Source organism: Podarcis vaucheri, assembly GCF_965113315.1.
Source record: "Podarcis vaucheri genome assembly, chromosome: 1".
Lineage (NCBI taxonomy): Eukaryota > Metazoa > Chordata > Lepidosauria > Squamata > Lacertidae > Podarcis > Podarcis vaucheri.
In genome coordinates this window covers 110,418,695-110,439,411 of record NC_138759.1, presented here as the reverse complement: position 1 = coordinate 110,439,411, position 20,717 = coordinate 110,418,695, and the positions used below count along the sequence as shown (strand labels likewise).

Sequence of the window (20,717 nt, the reverse complement as noted above, 5' to 3'; positions counted from 1 at the left end):
ATTTTGTATCCCAGTGGTTTACCTGTAATGCGCATCTAGTGGTAACTGAACTGTGCCTTCCTCTTCCATCGCTAACATGCTTTGCTCTTCCTAGAGTGGGGAAAAACACAATAATTTAGATAGGAACAAACACCACTCTGCTGTAATAGTTTCCACACACTTATAGATTCACTCACGAGAAAGGAAAACAAGGTAATATCTTCTCTCTCTCTCTCTCTCCCGCCTCCCAAATTGTTTTACTCAAATTTTCCATAGGATGGCATCTTTCCTGTTAACTATTTTGTGAGTAAAAAAAGCAGGTGCCAAAAATCAGGGCACTCTGTTTAAAGGGCAGTACCAAAGAGGAAGCTAATTTTCCTGGTGGAAAATTGTATTCTCTAGAAAGGAAGCAAGTTAGCTAGTCCCTCACAGTGTGAGTTCACCTGTACACCTGAGTTACAAAGGCCTAAATGGCTTGGGATCCAAGTAATAATTTTAATAATAATAATAATTTTATTATTTGTACCCCGTCCAGCTGGCCAACTGGGTAGCAAAGACCCACACAGATGTGATAGTCACGCATATACTACAACTGTGTATACAACCCCCCCCCCCCAAGCTGAAAAGGATTTCTTTAGTCCTTCTCTAGAGGCTCTTAGTACAGAAGCTACATCTTCACTCCATGTTCCAAGTGCCCATTGGCAGGCAATGGCAGTACGATGAAACTGGCCTCAGAATATTTAGAATTAAAATATGGACCAGTGGCAGAACAAACTAGCCTACCCCCACAGGCTGTTGTGAGGATGAAATGGGGAGGAAGAGAACTATGTATGTCACCTCACGCACCCCTTGAGGAAAATATGGGATACAAATGCAATCAACCCACAGACTGTGAATAAATATAATTTCTTGTCTTGACGCTGACTGCTCATCACAGATGGGATTTTCCTCTCTTATGTTGAAAAGCAAGTTGCAAAATTAAAATCTTGATCCAATCCAACCAGCACCTTTAAAATATCCTGTCAGCTTCATTTCTATTTGTACAAAGAGCCCATTTCTATTTTTAAAGCCAGCATAAATGGTGACTTTCCAATTACATTCCAGAGGCGCCGCTTCATATATTTATTTATTTTTATTCCCAGTTAATTTTGTCATTTCCAGGCTTCACAGCTTCCCAGGATTTTGACAGCTGAACAGATTTAATAATAGCCTCAAATATTTAGCAATGCCATATTATGTAAAATAATAATAATAACCCATCGAAAAAGACAGCGACTGAAAATAAAAGTAGAATATATATATATATATATATATATATATATATATATATATATATATATATATATATTTAAAAGGTGTGCATTCCTAGTTTTGTTTTTCTGTCACCATTCAGGTCTTAAAAAAAAAAAAAAAAGCAAAGGACTCCTGTGACGATTGCGAAAAACACACCTGTCTCCCTTGAGTCGCTTCTGCATTATGAGAGACAGAACACATCACTTGGGAGAAAGCCCTTTCTGGCTGTGCCGTGGGGGAAAGGATGCACAACCAAATCAATTTCCAGAAGGAAAAGGTGGATGGAGAGTAGAAAGAGGGCAAGTCATTACATGCTGCAAAGCCCTTATTCCCTTATTCTTGATGTCCAGGCCTGCCCTCCACTACACACAGGTTATTGGGGTCACTAATGACATAACGCTCCTAGAAAGTGATTAGCTATGGGTTCAGTAGTGTAGTGGAGCAGGAATGCAAGCTGGGGTGAGTTTGCTGGCTGCCTCTCCAGTACCTTTCTCCTCTCTGAGTAGCGGTGATTATCATCTGGTATCTGCTAGTGTTGTAAGCCTGGGCAAGGAGGCTGGAAGACGGGTGTGGCCTGGCATATGACCCCATTTATTTGGCAGTGGAGGCTTGGTAGGCAGAAACCAATGTCGTGTGAGCGGACTTCTGCTTGCACACTGGGATATCACCTTCCTTCTTTTCCCTTACTCCTACAACTCCACATGAGCAGATTTTGAGGGCATGCAGGGGGAGGAGAGGAAGGCAAAGTTCTACTGAGCAATCAGAAGTCCGCTCCGCTGACGCAAGGATAGAACAGGATACAACTCAGTGGTTTCAAAGATGTCTGCATGAGCATCTGAGCATTGGTTAAAACTTTGCTTCTGTGTGCAAAGTTCCCACAGACACTTAGATTTGCTATATGAAAGCATTCTCATATTTCACAGAGAATAATAATAATAATAATAATAATAATAATAATAATAATAATAATAATTTATTATTTATACCCCGCCCATTTGGCTGGGATTCCAACAAAATATTAAAATACAGTAATCATCAAACATTAAAAGCTTCCCTAAACAGGGCTGCCTTCAGATGTCTTCTAAAAGTCTGGTAGTTATTCTCTTTGATAAGCATGGGCTGTAAATTTCATGCTGTATTCATTTGATCAAGTGTGAACAGAAAGAAAGAAAGAAAGAAAGAAAGAAAGAAAGAAAGAAAGAAAGAAAGAAAGAAAATTTACCTCTTTTTCAGCATCCTCCAACTTCTTTTTCTTGCTTTCTGGCATCAAATCATCCAACCAGCTGAGCTCCCGTTTCGTGAAAAATAAGTCCATGAGTTTTCTAACAAACACCAGGGCCAAGACCTGTTCAAAGATATTTATAATATGGACAGCTGTAAAAGGTATGTTTCTTAAAAGACAAAATCCAAAAGAAACAGGCCTAATCCTAAAATGGCAAAATTCGTGGGTACGAGACTAAAGTAACACCGCTAGGGTTGTCATATGTCTGGAATTTCCCAGACAGATCCGGAATACTGCAGTCGGCAGCAGTGTCTGGGCAGAAATCGGTAAAATGTCCGGGAAAATCCAGAGATATAGCAACCTATGTCAGCAGTGTCATTTTTGACGATTTCCCATAAAAATAGCTCAAAAACGTCAATTTCCTTTTTGCCAACTTTTTGCAAAAAAAAAAAAAAAAGGCTTAACAACTTTTCTCTCCGGATTTTCACTGTTTGAAAAATTGCAATTCTTAACCCCACTGAGTTCAAAAGCAGTTTTATATTTGTATTGTTTTATTTTCAATTCATGTAAAATTATGTATTTAATTAAATTTGAATATTTTTTTTTTTAATGGTCCTGACTTCTTATATTTTGCCTCATGTTCAGTGACTCATCTGGCTAAAGATGGCCTTGAATGATAGTTTCAACAAAACCCAAAGGAATGAAACAATGTTTTTTTAGCAGGGGAGCCTAAGTATGGGAATATAACAACCAGCACACCAGACAATATGGTCGTCTTCTGTATTTTTTCCAACCCCATGCTCACAGAAGCAAAACAGGAAACAAAAATCATGTCCATGGCTGATAGGTCTTTAAAAAAAAATTATTGATAGTTTCTGGGCAGACTTGAGCCATTTATTTTTATGAGGTGAAAATAAAACGCCACTGTCTAGTAGGTACAGTGCAAAGATTCCTATCTGAGCAAGGGCCAAATTGTTTTTTCCTTTACATAGACAAGCCTATTTTAATCTGGTAAAGGCACTGATTCAATTTGGAGGTGAACAGTAATGCTAATGTGCTTTTATCTAGATTAGCCTATTTTGAACTAGCAATTATTTAAGAGAAACTTGGCATTTGTAGTTTTCTAAAAAGCAAAAAATCCTTTTAGTTGAAGATAAGCAGGTCTGGGTCTGATCAGTGCATAGCACTGCGTTCTTATTTATCCTGCAAAAATAAAGCGGGATAATTAAGAACCTATTGAGAAATAGCTTCCAATCATCTCCATGGACTTTCTCCCCTGAAGGGCACCTTTTGACTCTCTGTAAGCTTAGTTAATATCAGTTATTCAATTTTGCTTTTATGGATTGCCTGGACCTTCTAGACTCCGCAAAACGGATCCATACCATCATAGGAAAGACAATGGCAGCTCTTGAAGCCTTGATAACCCACAGCAGCACAAGACAGCTCAGCTGGATGACGGTGAAGAGATGGACTTTTCGGAGAGGGACATGCCTCAGGTAGATGAAGTCAGGCTGGTGTTTGGCAGGCATCCAGAATAACTTGATTCTGTCAAAAAGCTGAGAAAGGAAAAGAAATTCGGGAGGCAGGGAAATGCAAGAGTCATTCCTCTACAGACCCTCTACAGATGAAATAAAAAGAGCAAGGATAAATGGCTGTAACAAAGGGTATTCAGAAGGTAAAGACACAAGCAGTGCTACTATAGCCATCTTCAGGACACCACATTAATTCTCTGTGTTGAGTCGCCCCATCCTCCTCTCATCACATACACTGAATATCCCCAAGGACACAAGCACAACATGAGCATCTGCAGAGGCAGCCTTTGCACATACAACTGTCTCATGAGGGCTACCGTGTGACCTAAGGGTGTTTCCGGGGCCCAGAAGCCTCCACACAAACATCTGTATGCAGGAAGGCCCCATCTCTGCAGGTGGCTGTGCTAGAGACACAAATGTCATGGGCAGGACTACTCAGCCCTACTCCTGGCTCCTGCGTTGTTGTGCATGGAAGCAACAACACCTGAATTGAATAACACAACAAACACCGACAAGAGGATGTGTGCAAGTGAACCAGATACACAAGTGTTGTGCAACCATGATTCAGTTCCGCATTAGGCTGCTTAAGGATAGCCTGTGGTTTTAAATAGCGAACATGATGTGTTAGTGTTTGTATTGTATTTGCACTATAAATGTATTTCACAAAAAATAAACGGTTTTGGGGCAGTTGGAAGTTGCTTGGTTGTTCTGTTAGTTCTGTCTTTGTGAATGTGAGAGGTGTGGGGACTTCATGCAGATGCTCTCTGGAGGATGCTGGGAGGACAGGCAAGCTATGGATTATAAGTTATGCACTGCCACAAATGAGTTTTGAAAGAAAAAAAGACTAAGCCCTCTCTTGGGCTCAAGGGAGAGAAACGCATTGCATTCATTAATGTATATGTAAATAATACTTGTTCAACTGTTGCCAAACTGAGAAGTTAAATATTTGTCTTCAACTATTTGTGTAAGGCATATATTTTTATCACAAATAGCTAACATGATGCACATAGGTGTAAAACAGCGGCAGGCGGTCATGTAGGCAAGTGTGCACCATGGCAAGTCCAAAGTATTGTGCCACTGAAGTAGACGCTACGGTAAGTGGGCATGGCTTCATTGACCAATGCAGTGGCTTGGCCTGTAGTTTACTGAACAGCATGTGGTGTTCAGTACTGAAAAGGCAAGCAGGACGGTAAGCCTAGCTAGCTCTGTGCCAGCTGCAGATGATGGCCGCCTCCTCTTCCCTCTGCTGAGGGGCACGCCGCAAATTCCTGCTGCCAGTGACACTGAAAGTTGCAGGGCTCCATTTCATATGGGTTGCACCTTTCCAATATCTCTGTGAAACTCAGCAATGTGTATAATGCAAGCAAGGGGCAAATGAAAGGCGTAACAAGAGCCACACAAAAAATATTTCACTAACCTGAATTCCTTTTAGAGAAGAGGCACCCATGTAAAGAAATACACCATAAAGCACTGGCATAGGGATAAACTGGAAAGAGGAGAAAGAAGGTCAAAATCAAAAACTGGGTCTCACTTCACTGGCAGATATGACAGGCAGAAAAGGCTTTCAACAAAGGCGATTGACTACCAGGGTCTTATACGGGAAGGAGTGTTTGATGGTGAATTTTCACTGCTTCAGCTGCACCCAGCAGGGACTACACACATCCTTGTTTTGGGAGGGGGGCGTCTTCAGACTTTCTGAACTTCAGTCCCTGTCCTTTTCCTAAATTCTTCTGTCCAAACCAACCCAGCACCAATTGCATGTTCCACATCAGTATAGTAGCAGGCATGCAACCTACTACTAAAAGCACGGATCTGCGGATTTGGGCATTAATCCAACACTAGCATTACCTGTGGAATATAAAAAGCTCTCCCTGACATTCCCCTTAAAAGTTGGCCTGTCCTTACCTTCAAATCAATGTAGAAGCCAGCTCACCCTGGCTTCTACACTAACAACATCAAAACAAAGTATTTGTTTGTCTCTGTATTAGATTTCCCTCAACCAGCCCCTACCTTTCTGCCATATGGTGCTCAGGGCTTGTAACAGCAATAAAATACAAAGTAAAATGCATAATAACAATTGAAAACATAAGAATGCCTGCTTATTATTTGACCATTAAAAAGCTGGCAGATCCTATCAGCAGGTGGACCGTTTCTGTTGTTGTTCATGTGGAGCACTAACACATCAGTCTATGAAGATGCCTTCCACTGAGTCAGACTATTAGCCTATCCAGTCCAGTATGCCCCACTCCAAAGAACAACAGCTCTCCAAAATCTCATGCAGAGCTCTTTCCCATCACCTGCAGTCTGAGAGCCAATCTTTCAGTTTGTTTGTTTGTTTTCGTAAACTGGGGAAGCCAAGCATTGAACCTGGGCTCCTTGGTGTGTGATCTGTGGTGTGGACTGGATAGCTCAGTTTGTCTGAGCCTTTCTTGTATTAGGCAATAAGAACCTTACCCAGCACCGCATCAAGACACATACACCCATGCATTAAAAAAACAAGAACATCTGTGCTAGAATTTAAATCCTTAGTAGTGCTATTTACTTTTCCCTTGGTTTCCCCCCCAAAGCATGAGCCTACCTTAAGAATTCGGGTCAGAAAAACAGACGAGCCCATCAGAATGAATATCATGAGTCCTGTGACCCGCTGCTCACGGATGCCAAGGAATTTGGGCTGCTCTCCTGGAGCAGAGCACTCCGACTCCAGCTTCAAGCTGTTCACGTGAGAGATGGAGAGAACGGTGGCGGCAACAAACCACGGCAGGCCCATGAGGGAGCACACGCCCAGCATGAGAGCCACCATCAGCAGGTCCAGGTGATAGCCGCAGCCCTTCTGTTAAAGGCAATAAACCAAAGAAGAGGAGGAGGAGGAGTTTGGATTTGATATCCTGCTTTATCACTACCCTAAGGAGTCTCAAAGCGGCTAACATTCTCCTTTCCCTTCCTCCCCCACAACAAACACTCTGTGAGGTGAGTGGGGCTGAGAGACTTCAGAGAAGTGTGACTAGCCCAAGGTCACCCAGCAGCTGCATGTGGAGGAGCGGAGACGCGAACCCAGTTCCCCAGATTACGAGTCTACCGTTCTGAACCACTACACCACACTGGCAATAAGCAACATTGCTAGGGCAGAAGCCAGCACCCTGCATGACCCTTCTGAACAGCCGGCAGCTCCAATTAGCAGCTAGTCTAACGATGCATGCACGAAGTACATGAACTGTTAGGCAATGGCTGTGCTGCTGCAGGTTACCTTTGTTCTTCAGCCTTGCTTGTGGTATAACATACGTGGTTGGATTTGAGCCTTTTTTGTACAGTGGTGCCTCGCAAGACGAAATTAATTCGTTCCGCAAGTCTCTTCGTCTTGCGGTTTTTTCGTCTTGCGATGCACGGTTTCCCATAGGAATGCATTGAAAATCAATTAATGCGTTCCTAGGGAAACCGCCTTCAGACCAGGTCCGGGGACAGTCTGTCCCCCGACCTCTTCTGAAGGCTGGGGGGGGGACAAGGGCTTTTCTTCCCACCCCCAGCATTTTAAAAAACCCTGGGACAGCGGAGGACTTCTCCGCTGTCCGGGGCGATCTTAAAATGCTGGTGGGCGGCATTTTAAAATCGCCCCGGACAGCGGAGGACTTCTCCGCTGTCCGGGGCGATTTAAAAGCCCCTGGGAAGGCAGGCAGGGGGGACAAAGACTTTTGCCCCCTGCCGGCCTTCAGAAGGTGTTCCCGCCCCCCGCCCCACTTCGGAACAGCTTTCCGAAGTGGGGCGGCTGGGGCAGGTGTCCCTGCCCCCCCTCCCCACTTCGGAACAGCTTTCCGAAGTGGGGCGGCTGGGGCAGGTGTCCCCGCCCCCCCGCCCCACTTCGGAACAGCTTTCCGAAGTGGGGCGGCTGGGGCAGGTGTCCCCGCCCCCCCCTTCGGAACAGCATTTTAAAACCTTCCCGGGACACGGGGAGATTTTAAAATGCTGGGGGTCGGCAGCGCTTCGCTCCCGACCCCCAGCATTTTAAAACCTTCCCGGGACACGGGGAGATTTTAAAATGCTGGGGGTCGGCAGCGCTTCGCTCCCGACCCCCAGCATTTTAAAACCTTCCCGGGAAACGGGGAGATTTTAAAATGCTGGGGGTCGGCAGCGCTTCGCTCCCAACCCCCAGCATTTTAAAATCTCCCCGGGACAGGGGGAGATTTTAAAATGCTGGGGGTCGGCAGCTAACGCTTCGCTCCCGACCCCCAGCATTTTAAAATCTCCCCGGGACAGAGTCTTCTCTGCTGTCCCTTGGAGATTTTAAAATGCTGGGGGTCGGCAGCGAACGCTTCGCTCCCGCCCGCCAGCATTTTAAGATCGCCCGGGGCAGGCGGGGGGGAGGCAGGCGGGGGGGATCAAAGACTTTTGCCCCCCGCCGGCCTTCAGAAGAGGTCCTCTTCTGAAGGCCGGCTGTGGGCGAAAGTCTTTGCTCTCGACCGCCAGCATTTCCCTATGGGCTTTCGTCTTGCGATGCAAGCCCATAGGGAAATTCGTCTTGCGAAGCGCCTCCAAAACAGAAAACCCTTTCGTCTTGCGGGTTTTCCGTCTTGCGAGGCATTCGTCTTGCGGGGTACCACTGTATTAGGCAGACACTGCTGCTTCAATTCAATGCTTTGCATTTGTGAGACTGCTCTGGTGAACGTCGAGAGCTCCCTTACCTGAGAGGCTGTCCCATTCATTTCAACGGAGCTGTTTATATTCCTGCCAAACGCAGCCAAACAAGTTCCATGCATCAAAAGGAGCTTGCTGGATTACTGGCCTATGAACTCATTCTTAAGTCGCTTTCACCCTGGCCCTGCGATAGCTTACAAAATTTTGAAATGCCGCAGAAGAAATTCAAAACAGAGCGCAAGTTCCGCTTAGGAACAACACACTCAGATCTGTCTTCTACGGATGCATTGTGTGGAGATGGGAAATAGCATGTTAAAAGCCTTTTTGCCATAGCTTGGTCATCGGCACCATAGCAGCAGAAGAGGGACAATTATATTTAGTAGTAGTAATAGTAGTAATAATAATAGTAGTAGTAGTATAATACCACCCTAAATCCAAAGCTCCAGGGCAATTCAAAACAGATTACACAGCACAGGACAAAAGCGTAAACGCAGGGACAAGCCATGTCCTCATAGCCACTTCAAGGAGCTGGTGCCTCACAGAATGTGCAATCTGTACTTCTTTTAAACATCTGGCCTTATGCCTGCTGACTTTTCCAAAAGTCAAAAGGGGTGAAATTGCTGTTAAGTGCAAGTACGCCACTTCCAACAGTGTCTGGGTTTAAGCTTTCCTCACATTCGTGTAGAAGCCCGAGGAAAGTGACATATGGGAGAGGAAGGAGGCATGGCAACAGGTGATGATGCTACATCAGACCCGAGCAAGGGGGAAAAAAAATATGAATATGCAGCAAAGCAAGAGGGCAGCCAGGAAGACCATCTGACTCCCACATGCCACTGCTGAAATGAAAAAAGGGGGGGGCACATTCTAAAGCTTGGCAGGAACTCCCTGCATCTGTCAAGTTAACCACACAAAACACTGCGGATTGACACAAGGAGCCTGACTGACAAAGAGGGCAGGGGAGGGAGGGAGAGAGGGAGGGAGGGAAGTAACCCATGGAGGGGGGGGAACCATTCACAGCAACCAAGAAGTTGCAGTGTGAAAAGGAGGCTGAAAATGCATTTGTAATGACTGTGCTGCCGTTTCCCAAAGAGTCAAAGAAGCTGAAAAATCTGGGCACGCAAGCGGACAAGCTGGTTCCTGAAGCTTCTTCCAACCTTTTTTTTTTTTGGTCCGAAAAGTGATGAACCTTGTTTCATTCCCCCCACCCCCACCCCAATCTGTTGGAAGGGTTCCACTGCAAATGTGTCTTTTGGAACCCAGCAATTCTAAGCACTCAATTGCTGCAGTTTTCCACAGCGGGAGTAAAAAGGATGGAAAAGACAGTTGTGTGGAAAGTTGGAAGACGCTAGAAAACTTTAAGCTTCGACAAGACAGGAGGCGGGTAGGAAAACATCGAGGAAAGACTAGCACATTTATTGTGGCGTGAGCCTACAACACCAGGTGCCTTTATCGCAATTACACTGTGTTTATGAATTAGCCGCTTGTCTTGTGGCTAGTTTCCAGGCAACCAGTTAGGAAAGTTTTTATAAAGCGGGGAAAAGATGGGGATCTCACTTCTATGATTATTTATTTATTTAGTGCAGGTCATCAGAACCAATCTCAGGGCAGGGCACAAAAGAAATTAAAACTCAGTCCGTCACATATAAGAAAACCACTTAACAAGAAGGAAGCACATACAATTAAGCTGTAAAGGACAGCCCTTAAAGCCTAGGGTCAAAGCTATGACTTTCAGTCAGTAAGCTAATGAAAATTAATACCCTACAACAAATTACAAATGAGGAAGGCTGGAGGCCAGCATTCTTTTCTTAGGAGGGCTGTTTAAAAGAGAGAATCGCTTGTGTTTCGAGTGCTAATTACACTGTTAGCGTTCATGAACAGGTCTTGTGGGTTTTAGCATTGCAAAAAATTACAAAACCTATATGACAATGGTGGAACAGTATATCTGTGCCCCATGGGAAACAAAGCCTTCTTAAAACTTCCTTTGCATCTTTTCAAAACCCTCATTTGCATCCAGCCTATCGCAGAAATGTGCAAGCTCGTATCTTCTGTGGATATTCACAAGGCTGAATTACATGGCAATACTGTCATATTTTTTAAATATATCCCCAGTTTCTTATGCTCTGCATTTTCAGTTGCCTGCATCATATGCCTGGGACTTCTGCAAGTTCCCTCCTATACATTCGAGTTAACGAAGGTTCGGCATTTCCTGACATACATCAAACTGCTTGCACAGAAAGACACACATTTCACATTGGACAGGGAAAAGTGTGAAAATATCTGTATTCTAAATGCCTTTCTAAAACAAAAACAAAAAACTGCATTTTTGAAGTGTGGGGGGGGAAACTTGCATTGAAGAAAATGCTAGAATGCTAACCAGAAAGATGAAAACAGCTTTTGCACTTTACCTTTAGTTTATGTTCTTTTCTGTTTATAATAACAGCTGTAATCTGCTGGTCCATAAATATCAGAATAGTACAAAGCAGAGCCGGGATTAGCGCAGCTAGCACTGTCCACCAAGGATTGGTCCCCAAAGGCGAAATGAACCAGCCACGATCATCTCTGGTGGGCTAAAAAGACAAGAGCAAATTTCAGGATGGGAGGCGGGGCGGGGTCATTTCATCACTGTGGAGGCCTGCAGGATAATATCACCTACTGTAAACATTCAAAATCCAAGGCAAGATGCTGCTTTAGAAAGGACACATAAAATATCAAATATGGTAAATGGAAGTGGCAACCCTAAAATTCCTTACAAGACAGAGGATCACACTTGTTAATGTTGCAAGAGCCCTGGAGGCCTAATGAGGAAACAACTGTGAATTGAGGAGGGGGTAAAACATACTTTCGGGACGCGGGTGGCGCTGTGGGTAAAAGCCTCAGCGCCTAGGGCTTGCCGATCGAAAGGTCGGCGGTTCGAATCCCCGCGGCGGGGTGTGCTCCCGTCGTTCGGTCCCAGCGCCTGCCAACCTAGCAGTTCGAAAGCACCCCCGGGTGCAAGTAGATAAATAGGGACCGCTTACCAGCGGGAAGGTAAACGGCATTCCGTGTGCTGCGCTGGCTCGCCAGATGCAGCTTTGTCACGCTGGCCACGTGACCCGGAAGTGTCTCCGGACAGCGCTGGCCCCCGGCCTATAGATGTGAGATGGGTGCACAAACCCCAGAGTCTGTCAAGACTGGCCCGCTCGGGCAGGGGTACCTTTACCTTTACCTTAAAACATACTTATTAAACTAACCCAGGGTTTCCCAAACTTGGGTCTCCAGCGGATTTTGGACTACAATTCCCATCATCCCTAACCATTGGTCCCGCTAAATAGGGTTGCCATATGTCTTATTTTCCAGGCCACGTCCTCTTTTTCATGGGTAAGTCTTCATAGCGATCCATAGTTAAAAGCAGAAGTCGGCAAATGTGTCCTCCTTTTTTGCTCTTCAAAATATGGCAACCCTAGATGGGAGTTGGGTCTCCAGCTGCTTTTGGACTACAGGTTTGGGTAAAACTTGAACTAACCTATTCTTATTAGACCAGTCTAAATCACTTTACAGCAACGTCTTGTTCTGTTTTTGTTTTTTTAGAAATCCTTTTGAATTTAACTTTTCTGATTTATTAGTTTTCTCAGACAATACGTACCTCCACTTTTGTGTTATTATTTTGATCCATTCAGAAAGAAACAACAGCTGGTTTGTAAACATATTTGTTGTGGCAAATTTCACTTTTCACACCAAGCCAGGTAAGACCGGTGTCAGGAATTACCTTGAAAGCATTGGGAACTTGGAGCTTTGGTGATGGGATCCCAAGGGCATAGTCGATTAAAACCATGGACAGGATGGTGAGAAAGACGGCAAAGTCACTCACTACAGACCGCACCTGGAAACATTGAGCCAATGGTCAGTGACAGCAGAGAGACATTTTTAATACAGACACACACATATACACTGGGGGTAGAAGATTTGCACGCACATCCCTTTATGAGCACAATAAAATTTGGCGCACAGGCCAAATCTGTGCGCCCAGTTTCTTGCAACCGAGTCATTCCATCTGGGCGAACTGCATCACTCTGTGGTGTTCCCAGCTGCTATGCTAAAATTAATCAAAGACCTGTATTCTTTAGGACAATGCTAGTTCTTTCTGGAGAGAAACCCTGGCTGAGAAATCAGTATCAAAGCTCAGCCAGGTGCTGCTGATTGATAACAGCACACCACATAATTTACAGAGACTGTCTTCTAAGGAAGAAACAGGAAGCTTTCTCCTGTCTCTGTCCGCCATTTTTTAAAAAAAATCAGCGCAGGCCCACAGAAGGGCCTGACATTTTGACATTTGGCTCCAGGGGCCAAAAAACGCCTAAAGCCAACCTGTTAATTTGGAGTAGATTTCTCCTCTGACAATCATGGTCTGTCATACACATTTACATTTCTAACCAAACTGAGTCTATTGTGCTTGATGTATTCTGCTGCAAACTGCTCCCTGTTTCAATCTAAACGAGGTGGCAAGAATAAAACCTTCTGCATTTCCTCCCTCCTACATTGCAAGTATTAAAGTTCTTTTTTTTGGGGGGGGGAATGCTACGACACAGTATATCAGTGCAATCTCGGTGCTGCTGGCGAGTTCAGTTTTTTATTTCTGTTGAGGTGGACTTGTATCCTGCATTTGCAAAACAATTAAAAAATAATAATATTCAAGTTACCTTGGTCGGGAAGTATCGACTGGTTTTGAACTGCTTAAGTGTGGATGACAGTGTCACTGTAGAAAAGAATAAGATGACTGACCAGAAGAGAACATCTGGGACGTAAGGACCATGGTGTCCACAGGCGTGTCCTACAAATGCCCCTTGCCAGTCCTTACATTCCTAACATGGAAAGCAAAAGCACATTTTTATATCCTTGCAACAGATCCTATTCACAGAGAAACAAAAGACTGGTCTGCACATTCCATTATTACTACTGACCTGAAAGGCGTTCAATTTATCTGTCCAAATCCTGACACCTAAGGCAACGTCATACGTTACCTTTTTAAGGAAGGAATAGGCAAACGTGGTACCGCCCAAATATTGTTGGAGTACAACTCCCATCATTCCTGGCCACTGGCCATGCTAGCTGGGCTGATGGGAGCTGCAGTCAACAACATCTGGTGGGCAACACATTGGTCACCCTGCAAGGAATATGCGGAAGATGTTTAAGTTGCGCACCTAAGAATAGCGGAACACAGCATAATCTACAGAGGTAGCTTTACCACGAAGAAATGTGACTTCCATCTTTGTATGCCTTTTAAAAAATGGTCCACAGTAGGGAATAGCATTTGCACTATTGCCGTCAGCTGCAAAAATGTCTAAGCAAAATGGGTTAATTTGTGCATGTTTGAAAACATATGCATCATGCTAGAGAACACTCCTCAGATATCCAGGAATGGTTAAACCGCTCTGCTGAGCAAATATCTGACAGAATACCAAAGTTTGCTGTTACATAGTGTCCCAACATTTCACAGGAATCACTGTGCCGTTCCATTCTTCGTGTCTGGAAGTGCTGAAAAACGGATAAAGCTAGCATTTACATTAAAATTAAAAGCACCTCTGATTCACAGAAGCTAAGCCAAAGGTAATCAAAATCAGTAATAACAGGACCTGTCTATATTAGTAAATTATTTGACGTGAAATACAGTGTTACTTATAGAGGCTGGAACATGCATGGTATGTGCACTCAAGACTTTCACACCATAATCTCAAACCATCACATTCATTGGCCTGCTTCAGATGCTCAAGATGCATGGAGTCTTTCTTGGCTACTAAGCTATGGTTTAGCATATGTAGATATCAGAAACCTCAAAGCTTCAGCAAGTGTTCACTAAAGACAACCTCAAATACAGATAGCAATAGTTCTGTGGTGTTTTTCCAGTGCATATCACACAGGGCCCCCAATCACAACTGCTATGGCTGCCATACATCTGGACATTTTCCATAAATATATTTTTGGGGCGCTTTTGTAGACAAAATACACACCTCACTTTTATTGTCTCCTGCCCCAACCCCCAATGCTTACAATAACACAGCCTTTTTGACTGGTTCTGTTCTTTCTCTCATTATGTTATTGAATTACATTTCAATATAGTGGTTTTCCCCCCCTGTTCAGCTGCAACTAATTGAGCATTTTAGAGGAAATTAGTTAAAAATGAAGGTTTATATGAATAACGTGCCTACTTCATGCAGGAATAGTTGGGTGCAATTCACAGATAAAATCCTGAAACCACTATCTAAATTAGTGCTGAGTAAATAAGAGTTTGGCGATCATTGCCCAAATCTGATGTTATGTAAAACATCAGCTCAGAGGATTCAAACTATTCCTTCTATAATGTGAAGAAACAGTTCCCTTTTGCCACAAGGTGGCAATAGACTCCACAAAATTGTTTGCATTCAGGCTGAAACAACATTGATTGCAGAGGGAGCTGCTTATGATCAAATTTGGCACCCAGAAAAAGCAAAATTTGGGGGCATGGGTCCAAAGAGCTATGAATTGTGCTTCGGGCTTTTTTCCCCCAGACAGAACTTGCTGGAACTGAATTCTGGCACCTCTCAGGTGGGCACTATTGCCATCATGAGAGAACAAGGGAGGCGTTCAGGCTGAGTTCCAGCACCTCTTTTTCTAGAAAAATAGCACTGATTGCATTCCACATGGCCTCGGAAGTCTGTTCCGAAGGGAACGTGGACCTCGGGGTGAAAGAATTTTCCATTCCCTGCCTGGGTGTCTCTGCCCTGAGGTTCTCCTTCTCTTCCTCTGGCTGAACTGATGGTTGGCAAGTTGGTGAAGACATTTCTCCTCTTTAGCAGGCTCCATGAGCACCTCTAATTTGGGTCCCTTTCCACACATGCAAGTGGAATGCATGGGATTCCCTGCCACAAAACATTCATGTAAGGATTTTCATTCCATGCTCTGAGGGCACACGAATAAATGAATACGTACTAGATTGGGCCAGTGTGAGTGAATAAATGTGAACCTTAACACCAAGCGGTTGACTAGTCAATGACAAACAAACCATCTGGAGGGCTTTGTTTTTGTATGTTTCAACCTCAAATTTTTTTCTGTCAGTCTTGGGCTTTAGAGGTTAGAGCACGCCAAATCTGTTATGATTACAAAAGCTTTTCAGGAGCTTCTCTTGTAAGCCTGTTGTTTTCCCAATGAGAGGGGAAAAACAAGCCCATATTTAAAACTGCAACTGCAAGTTTTAATCAATATAATAGTTATACTGACCAACGAAAGCTTGGGGGCAATTTTTTATCCATTGGTCTGAGGCTGAGGGACACAATTTGACACGAGGTCTGCAGGGAAGGCCCTTTTCGTTGTACCCCTGCTAAATAAAGCCTGGGTTACTGGAAATTCTTGGTGGTAGCACCAGTTGTGGAATAATCTTCCCTCTGAGGTGGGCAGCTGCCAACAATGGCTAGCTTTCAGGACTTTTTCCACCAGGCTGGCCTTTTGTTGAGGGAAGATATATACACAAAGCTAGAACTTGAATTTTAGATGTTTTTTATGACAGCTTCATACAATTTTACATGTGACTTGCTCTGCGATCCTTTTTTGAGGAGGTGAGATATGATTTTTTTTACATATAAAACAAGAACGGTATTTATTATTATTTTTTAACATTTCTTTGGGAAGCTGTTTTGGCTCCAGCATTGCTCCAAATAATGAGTGAAGAAGAAAGTAGTAAAGACAAAATTTTCTTTTTATAACCAACAGTCAGTTTCATTTAACAGACTGCAAATTCCCACATTATATATATAAAAAAGAAATTCATATTGAAATTTGCTAGCGTAGCAATGCATTTAAATGCCATTGATACCTCATTTGATGGTTAGCTAACAGTGCAATCCTATACAGGTTTATTCAGAAGCAAGACTCATTGCATTTAGTGTGACTTAATCCCAGGTAAGAACTGGGGCCTAAAAGTATTAGGGGAAAGGCCATAGTTCAGTGGTAGTGTACATGCTATGCATTTAAGAGGTCTCTGCTTCAACCCCCACCATGCTGAGAAAGGGCTGGGTGAGATTTCCATCCAAAAACACAGAGAACTGCACTTGGCATAGGCCATAATGAATTAGATCGACAAATGCAAAAGGGAACGTTTTAAACAAAAATAATAAAACATCTCTAATTGGTGTTGATTTTTAAAGCTTTATTTTAGCAGGAAAAAATACATATTTCCCAGGTTCTATTGCATATATATATATAATCAACAGCATCTTGATTCTAGCCTAAATAAATTAGAAAAAGCTAGCAGGGCTTTATAAACTCTGAAAAAATAACCCCCCACTTCCATAAAAGGAACAGCATTGTCCTAATGCAAACAATATGTATTTTGAGCTATTTTACAACATGGGTGACAGCTTGGGTTTTAAAGTTGTTTCCATGTTGCAGCTTTCTGTTCTGGGCTGGAATGTTTTGCTGCTGCTATATTAGTTCAATGTATGTTATTTTTGTATATATTTTACATTATCATTATATCATTATCATTATTATTAATAGAAGAAAACAAAGCAAAACATGTTATCTTCAATGGAAGATACGTTCTATTTTCTACTAACAGTATGGTGATTATGTTTCCTTTGTATATCATGTTACAAGATTCCCATTTTTTAAGCATTCCTAACACAAAATAGGCTATTTATATCCTAGCTAGATTTGTTACTGAATTTTGCATAATGTGAAATTCTAAGGTGTTGGGTGTTTGTTTTTTGGTTTGTTTTTTTTTGCTAAGGTGACATTTCTGGGGAACCTCAAGGGAAATCAACAGAAAATTTCTCAGCAGAACCCTCCCTTTATTCGCTGTCATTCATCTGAAGTTACATTAATGCAGGTTAAGTCACGCCAATATGTGCGGTAGGTGTGGAGAATCTGGGAGCTAAAGACTAAACTCTCCAAACAGTCAAAGAAACTGATAAGAGTGGAACTTTCGTGGACACCGAATTTTGCCTAGAATGAAGTTTCAAGGCAAGTGTGGAGAGCACAAGGAATTTCAATGAGGCAAGCAAGAATTCCCTGCGGGGATTCCTCACATCCCTAATCCTGACATCTCAGATTATCTATAGTATCGCAAGGATTATTCATTTATTATTTTGCATTTAAACTTCAGATATGCGAAAAGGCAGCCAGGTAATAACATAGCAAAGTTGGGAATCCAACCCCGATACTGGGGGTGGGGGGCGGGGAATGGAAAAATATGTGACCCACTTGCAAATGAGAACAATAATAATTGCATATTAACACTGGGACTTATTCACGCTCACAAGAGCCACCCATTTCTGCGAAGAAGACAGAGTGTGAGACGGCACTTCGTGGATCTCAGCTACAGCCGCTTTTGCGGTCTCTGAGGTACTTTTGGAAGTGTGGCAAGTTGCCGCAGCTCAGATCCATCTGCTACTGACTTGCAAGTTACAGTCCTCATGGGAACTTCCATGGGCAAAAGAAAGTGTTCCAAACATATGAACGCAAGTGTCTCTGGATATGCAATTCCTAAGCAGAAAATAAACCCCATTATGAGCAACCCAATCCCAAAGCTCCGCAGTGGTGTAGAAGTGGCACTTGTCATTGTCTGCTTGACAAGTGCAACGCCGCCACCGCCAGCAAGCACTGTTGGGAACTCATGGGGCAGGAACCAGCCAAACAGAGCTGGATGTATCCTGTGGCCATGGAAGAAGAAGAAGAGTTTGGATTTGATATCCCACTTTATCACTACCCGAAGGAGTCTCAAAGTGGCTAACATTCTCCTTTCCCTTCCTCCCCCACAACAAACACTCTGTGAGGTGAGTGGGGCTGAGAGACTTCAGAGAAGTGTGACTAGCCCAAGGTCAACCAGCAGCTGCATGTGGAGGAGCGGAGACGTGAACGCAGTTCACCAGATTACGAGTCTACTGCTCTTAACCACTGCACCACACTGGCTCCTGCCTCTGCAACCGGTCCATGCTTTCATCTGTATCTGTGTTGGAGTTATAGAACAGTGTTTCCCAAACTTATATAGATCAGTGTTTCCCAAACTTGGGTCTCCAGCTGTTTTGGACTACAACTCCCATCATCCCTAAGCTAGTGGGACCAGTGGGCAGGGATGAGGAGGATTGTCATCCAAAAATTGCTTGAGACCCAAGATTGGGAAACCCTGTTACAGGTAGTTGTCACCACAAAGGGATCCCGAGCATTGAGCAGGATGAGTGATGCCAGTGAGGGATTCTTTAAATATAATAGCCTCTATCCCTTCAGCCACAGATTCATTATTTGCAGTGGGGAAACAGTGAATTGGAAGGAAAGCTGACATGTTCTAAGACAGGGGTCAGCAAACTTTTTCAGCAGGGGGCCGGTCCACTGTCCCTCAGACCTTGTGGGGGGCCAGACTATATGGGGGGGTGAATGAATTCCTATGCCCCACAAATAACCCAGAGATGCATTTTAAATAAAAGGACACATTCTACTCATGTAAAAACACACTGATTCCCAGACCATCCACGGGCCGGATTTAGAAGGCGAGTGGGCCAGATCCGGCCCCCGGGCCTTAGTTTGCCTACCCATGCCCTAAGAGCTCTTTGCAAAACCTGAAGATCGTTTTTAAGAAACACAAGGTTAAGGGGTGCTACATTAGTACAGGCTATAAAGCGGCCTTTCTTACTGAACATTCCTCATGGTTCTTCCATGCTAGCAAGCGTGGGCCACCTCAGAGCATGGAAGGTACAGAATCTCTTTTCCAAGTGGCCTGAGACCCTGGAACCAAAGGAGAGCTGATAAAGGCCGTAGACCAAAGATGAGCAGAAGGTAGTCCCTAACCCACCATGGACTACAGGCCAATATCCCGTGAATGTCCCAGTGCCTGCTGGTTGATGAGATTCTTGCTTTGAATGCTAGCTTAGGAAAACTTAGGTGTTATCCAGCAAAACGAATAATGGAATCTGTTGTATGCCAAGTTAACTATGAAATGACAGGCCGGGATCAAACCTAAAATTCTATTGCATGCCACCAAGCATCTGTTAAGTATAATTTTAAATGGCAAATTATATAGTAGTAAATAATAAGACTATAATTAGTAAACTCGATAAAATAATAAACCCAGGGTCTGCAACGTGTAAAAAGTGGACTGCATGTCAAACAGGAGCTTAAACAATCAAAAACTGCACTGGGCATCAAACTACAGCTAGTGACCCACTAGGTTTTCAGATGGAAGTCTTCGCCAGGTCTTTCTGTATGTGCTCCATTACTGAGCTGCCAGTCAGATGAGACAGTACTGAGTTCAGGAGAAGGCAGCTTCCTATGCCTACTCAGGATCATTTAACAGAAAATGCCTTAACTGTTATGCAGTCCTGGGCATGTTCCCTTGCTATCATAGAACTGCAGAGTTGGAAGGGACCCTGTGGATCATCTAGTCCAGCCCCCATGCAGTGCATGAATATGCGTCTTTCCCATACAGGGATTGAACCTGCAACCTTGGCATTATCAGCACCACACTTTAACCAACTGAGCTATCCATATCCATATAAAACTTAATTGCAGGCCATGGAGATTCTCCGGGAGCTAGGGAATAAGTAGACCACGCTTCCTGTTACCCAGGTCACAATCTACACATCTGACAATAAAGGAACGTACAGAAAGGATGTTTGCAAACCTTCCATTTTAACTCTTTTGCTATAGATGAACATCTGGAGTGTTATTTGGGGAGAAATATAGAGCTTACATGTCCCTTTTTTCACATCGCAGCTTCAGATTTACCATCTGGTAGAATTTAGGTCAAATCTGCTGCTATTTGATGAATGCGGGCTTAATCTTAGTAATGCTCCCTGTCGCTACACAAAGTTTCTCAGAATAGTGCACACTGGCATTGGTGCTTTTTAAAAAAACAAAAAACTGAACGATGACAATAGGGAATAGTCACCACTGAAAAGTTTAAATAAATGGAAAGGTTTATGACTTTTAGCCTCTAAGATATTCCTTAAATATTCCATATTTGTAATTGCAATTCATGGACAGAGAAGTTGCTACACATTTTCATTAACTGTTAAGACCTTTGCAGATGACACTGCAAACACATGCGTGGGCTGGGTTTGTGT

General features: G+C 43.5%; 1 protein-coding gene across 8 annotated transcripts in view; it reads right to left on the bottom strand.

Moving 5' to 3' along the window:
- SLC4A10 (solute carrier family 4 member 10) overlaps positions 1 to 20,717 on the bottom strand; it is a 160,378-nt gene that overhangs the window by 8,128 nt on the left and 131,533 nt on the right. For all 8 annotated transcript variants that reach the window (XM_082197627.1, XM_082197631.1, XM_082197628.1 and 5 more), the window contains 8 exons: positions 13,329 to 13,490; positions 12,398 to 12,511; positions 11,058 to 11,219; positions 6,605 to 6,856; positions 5,444 to 5,512; positions 3,877 to 4,050; positions 2,495 to 2,617; positions 23 to 90 (listed from right to left, as the gene is read on the bottom strand). In XM_082197627.1, the coding sequence (XP_082053753.1) occupies positions 23 to 90; positions 2,495 to 2,617; positions 3,877 to 4,050; positions 5,444 to 5,512; positions 6,605 to 6,856; positions 11,058 to 11,219; positions 12,398 to 12,511; positions 13,329 to 13,490 (1,124 nt within the window). The remainder of the gene's footprint in view (positions 1 to 22; positions 91 to 2,494; positions 2,618 to 3,876; positions 4,051 to 5,443; positions 5,513 to 6,604; positions 6,857 to 11,057; positions 11,220 to 12,397; positions 12,512 to 13,328; positions 13,491 to 20,717) is intronic.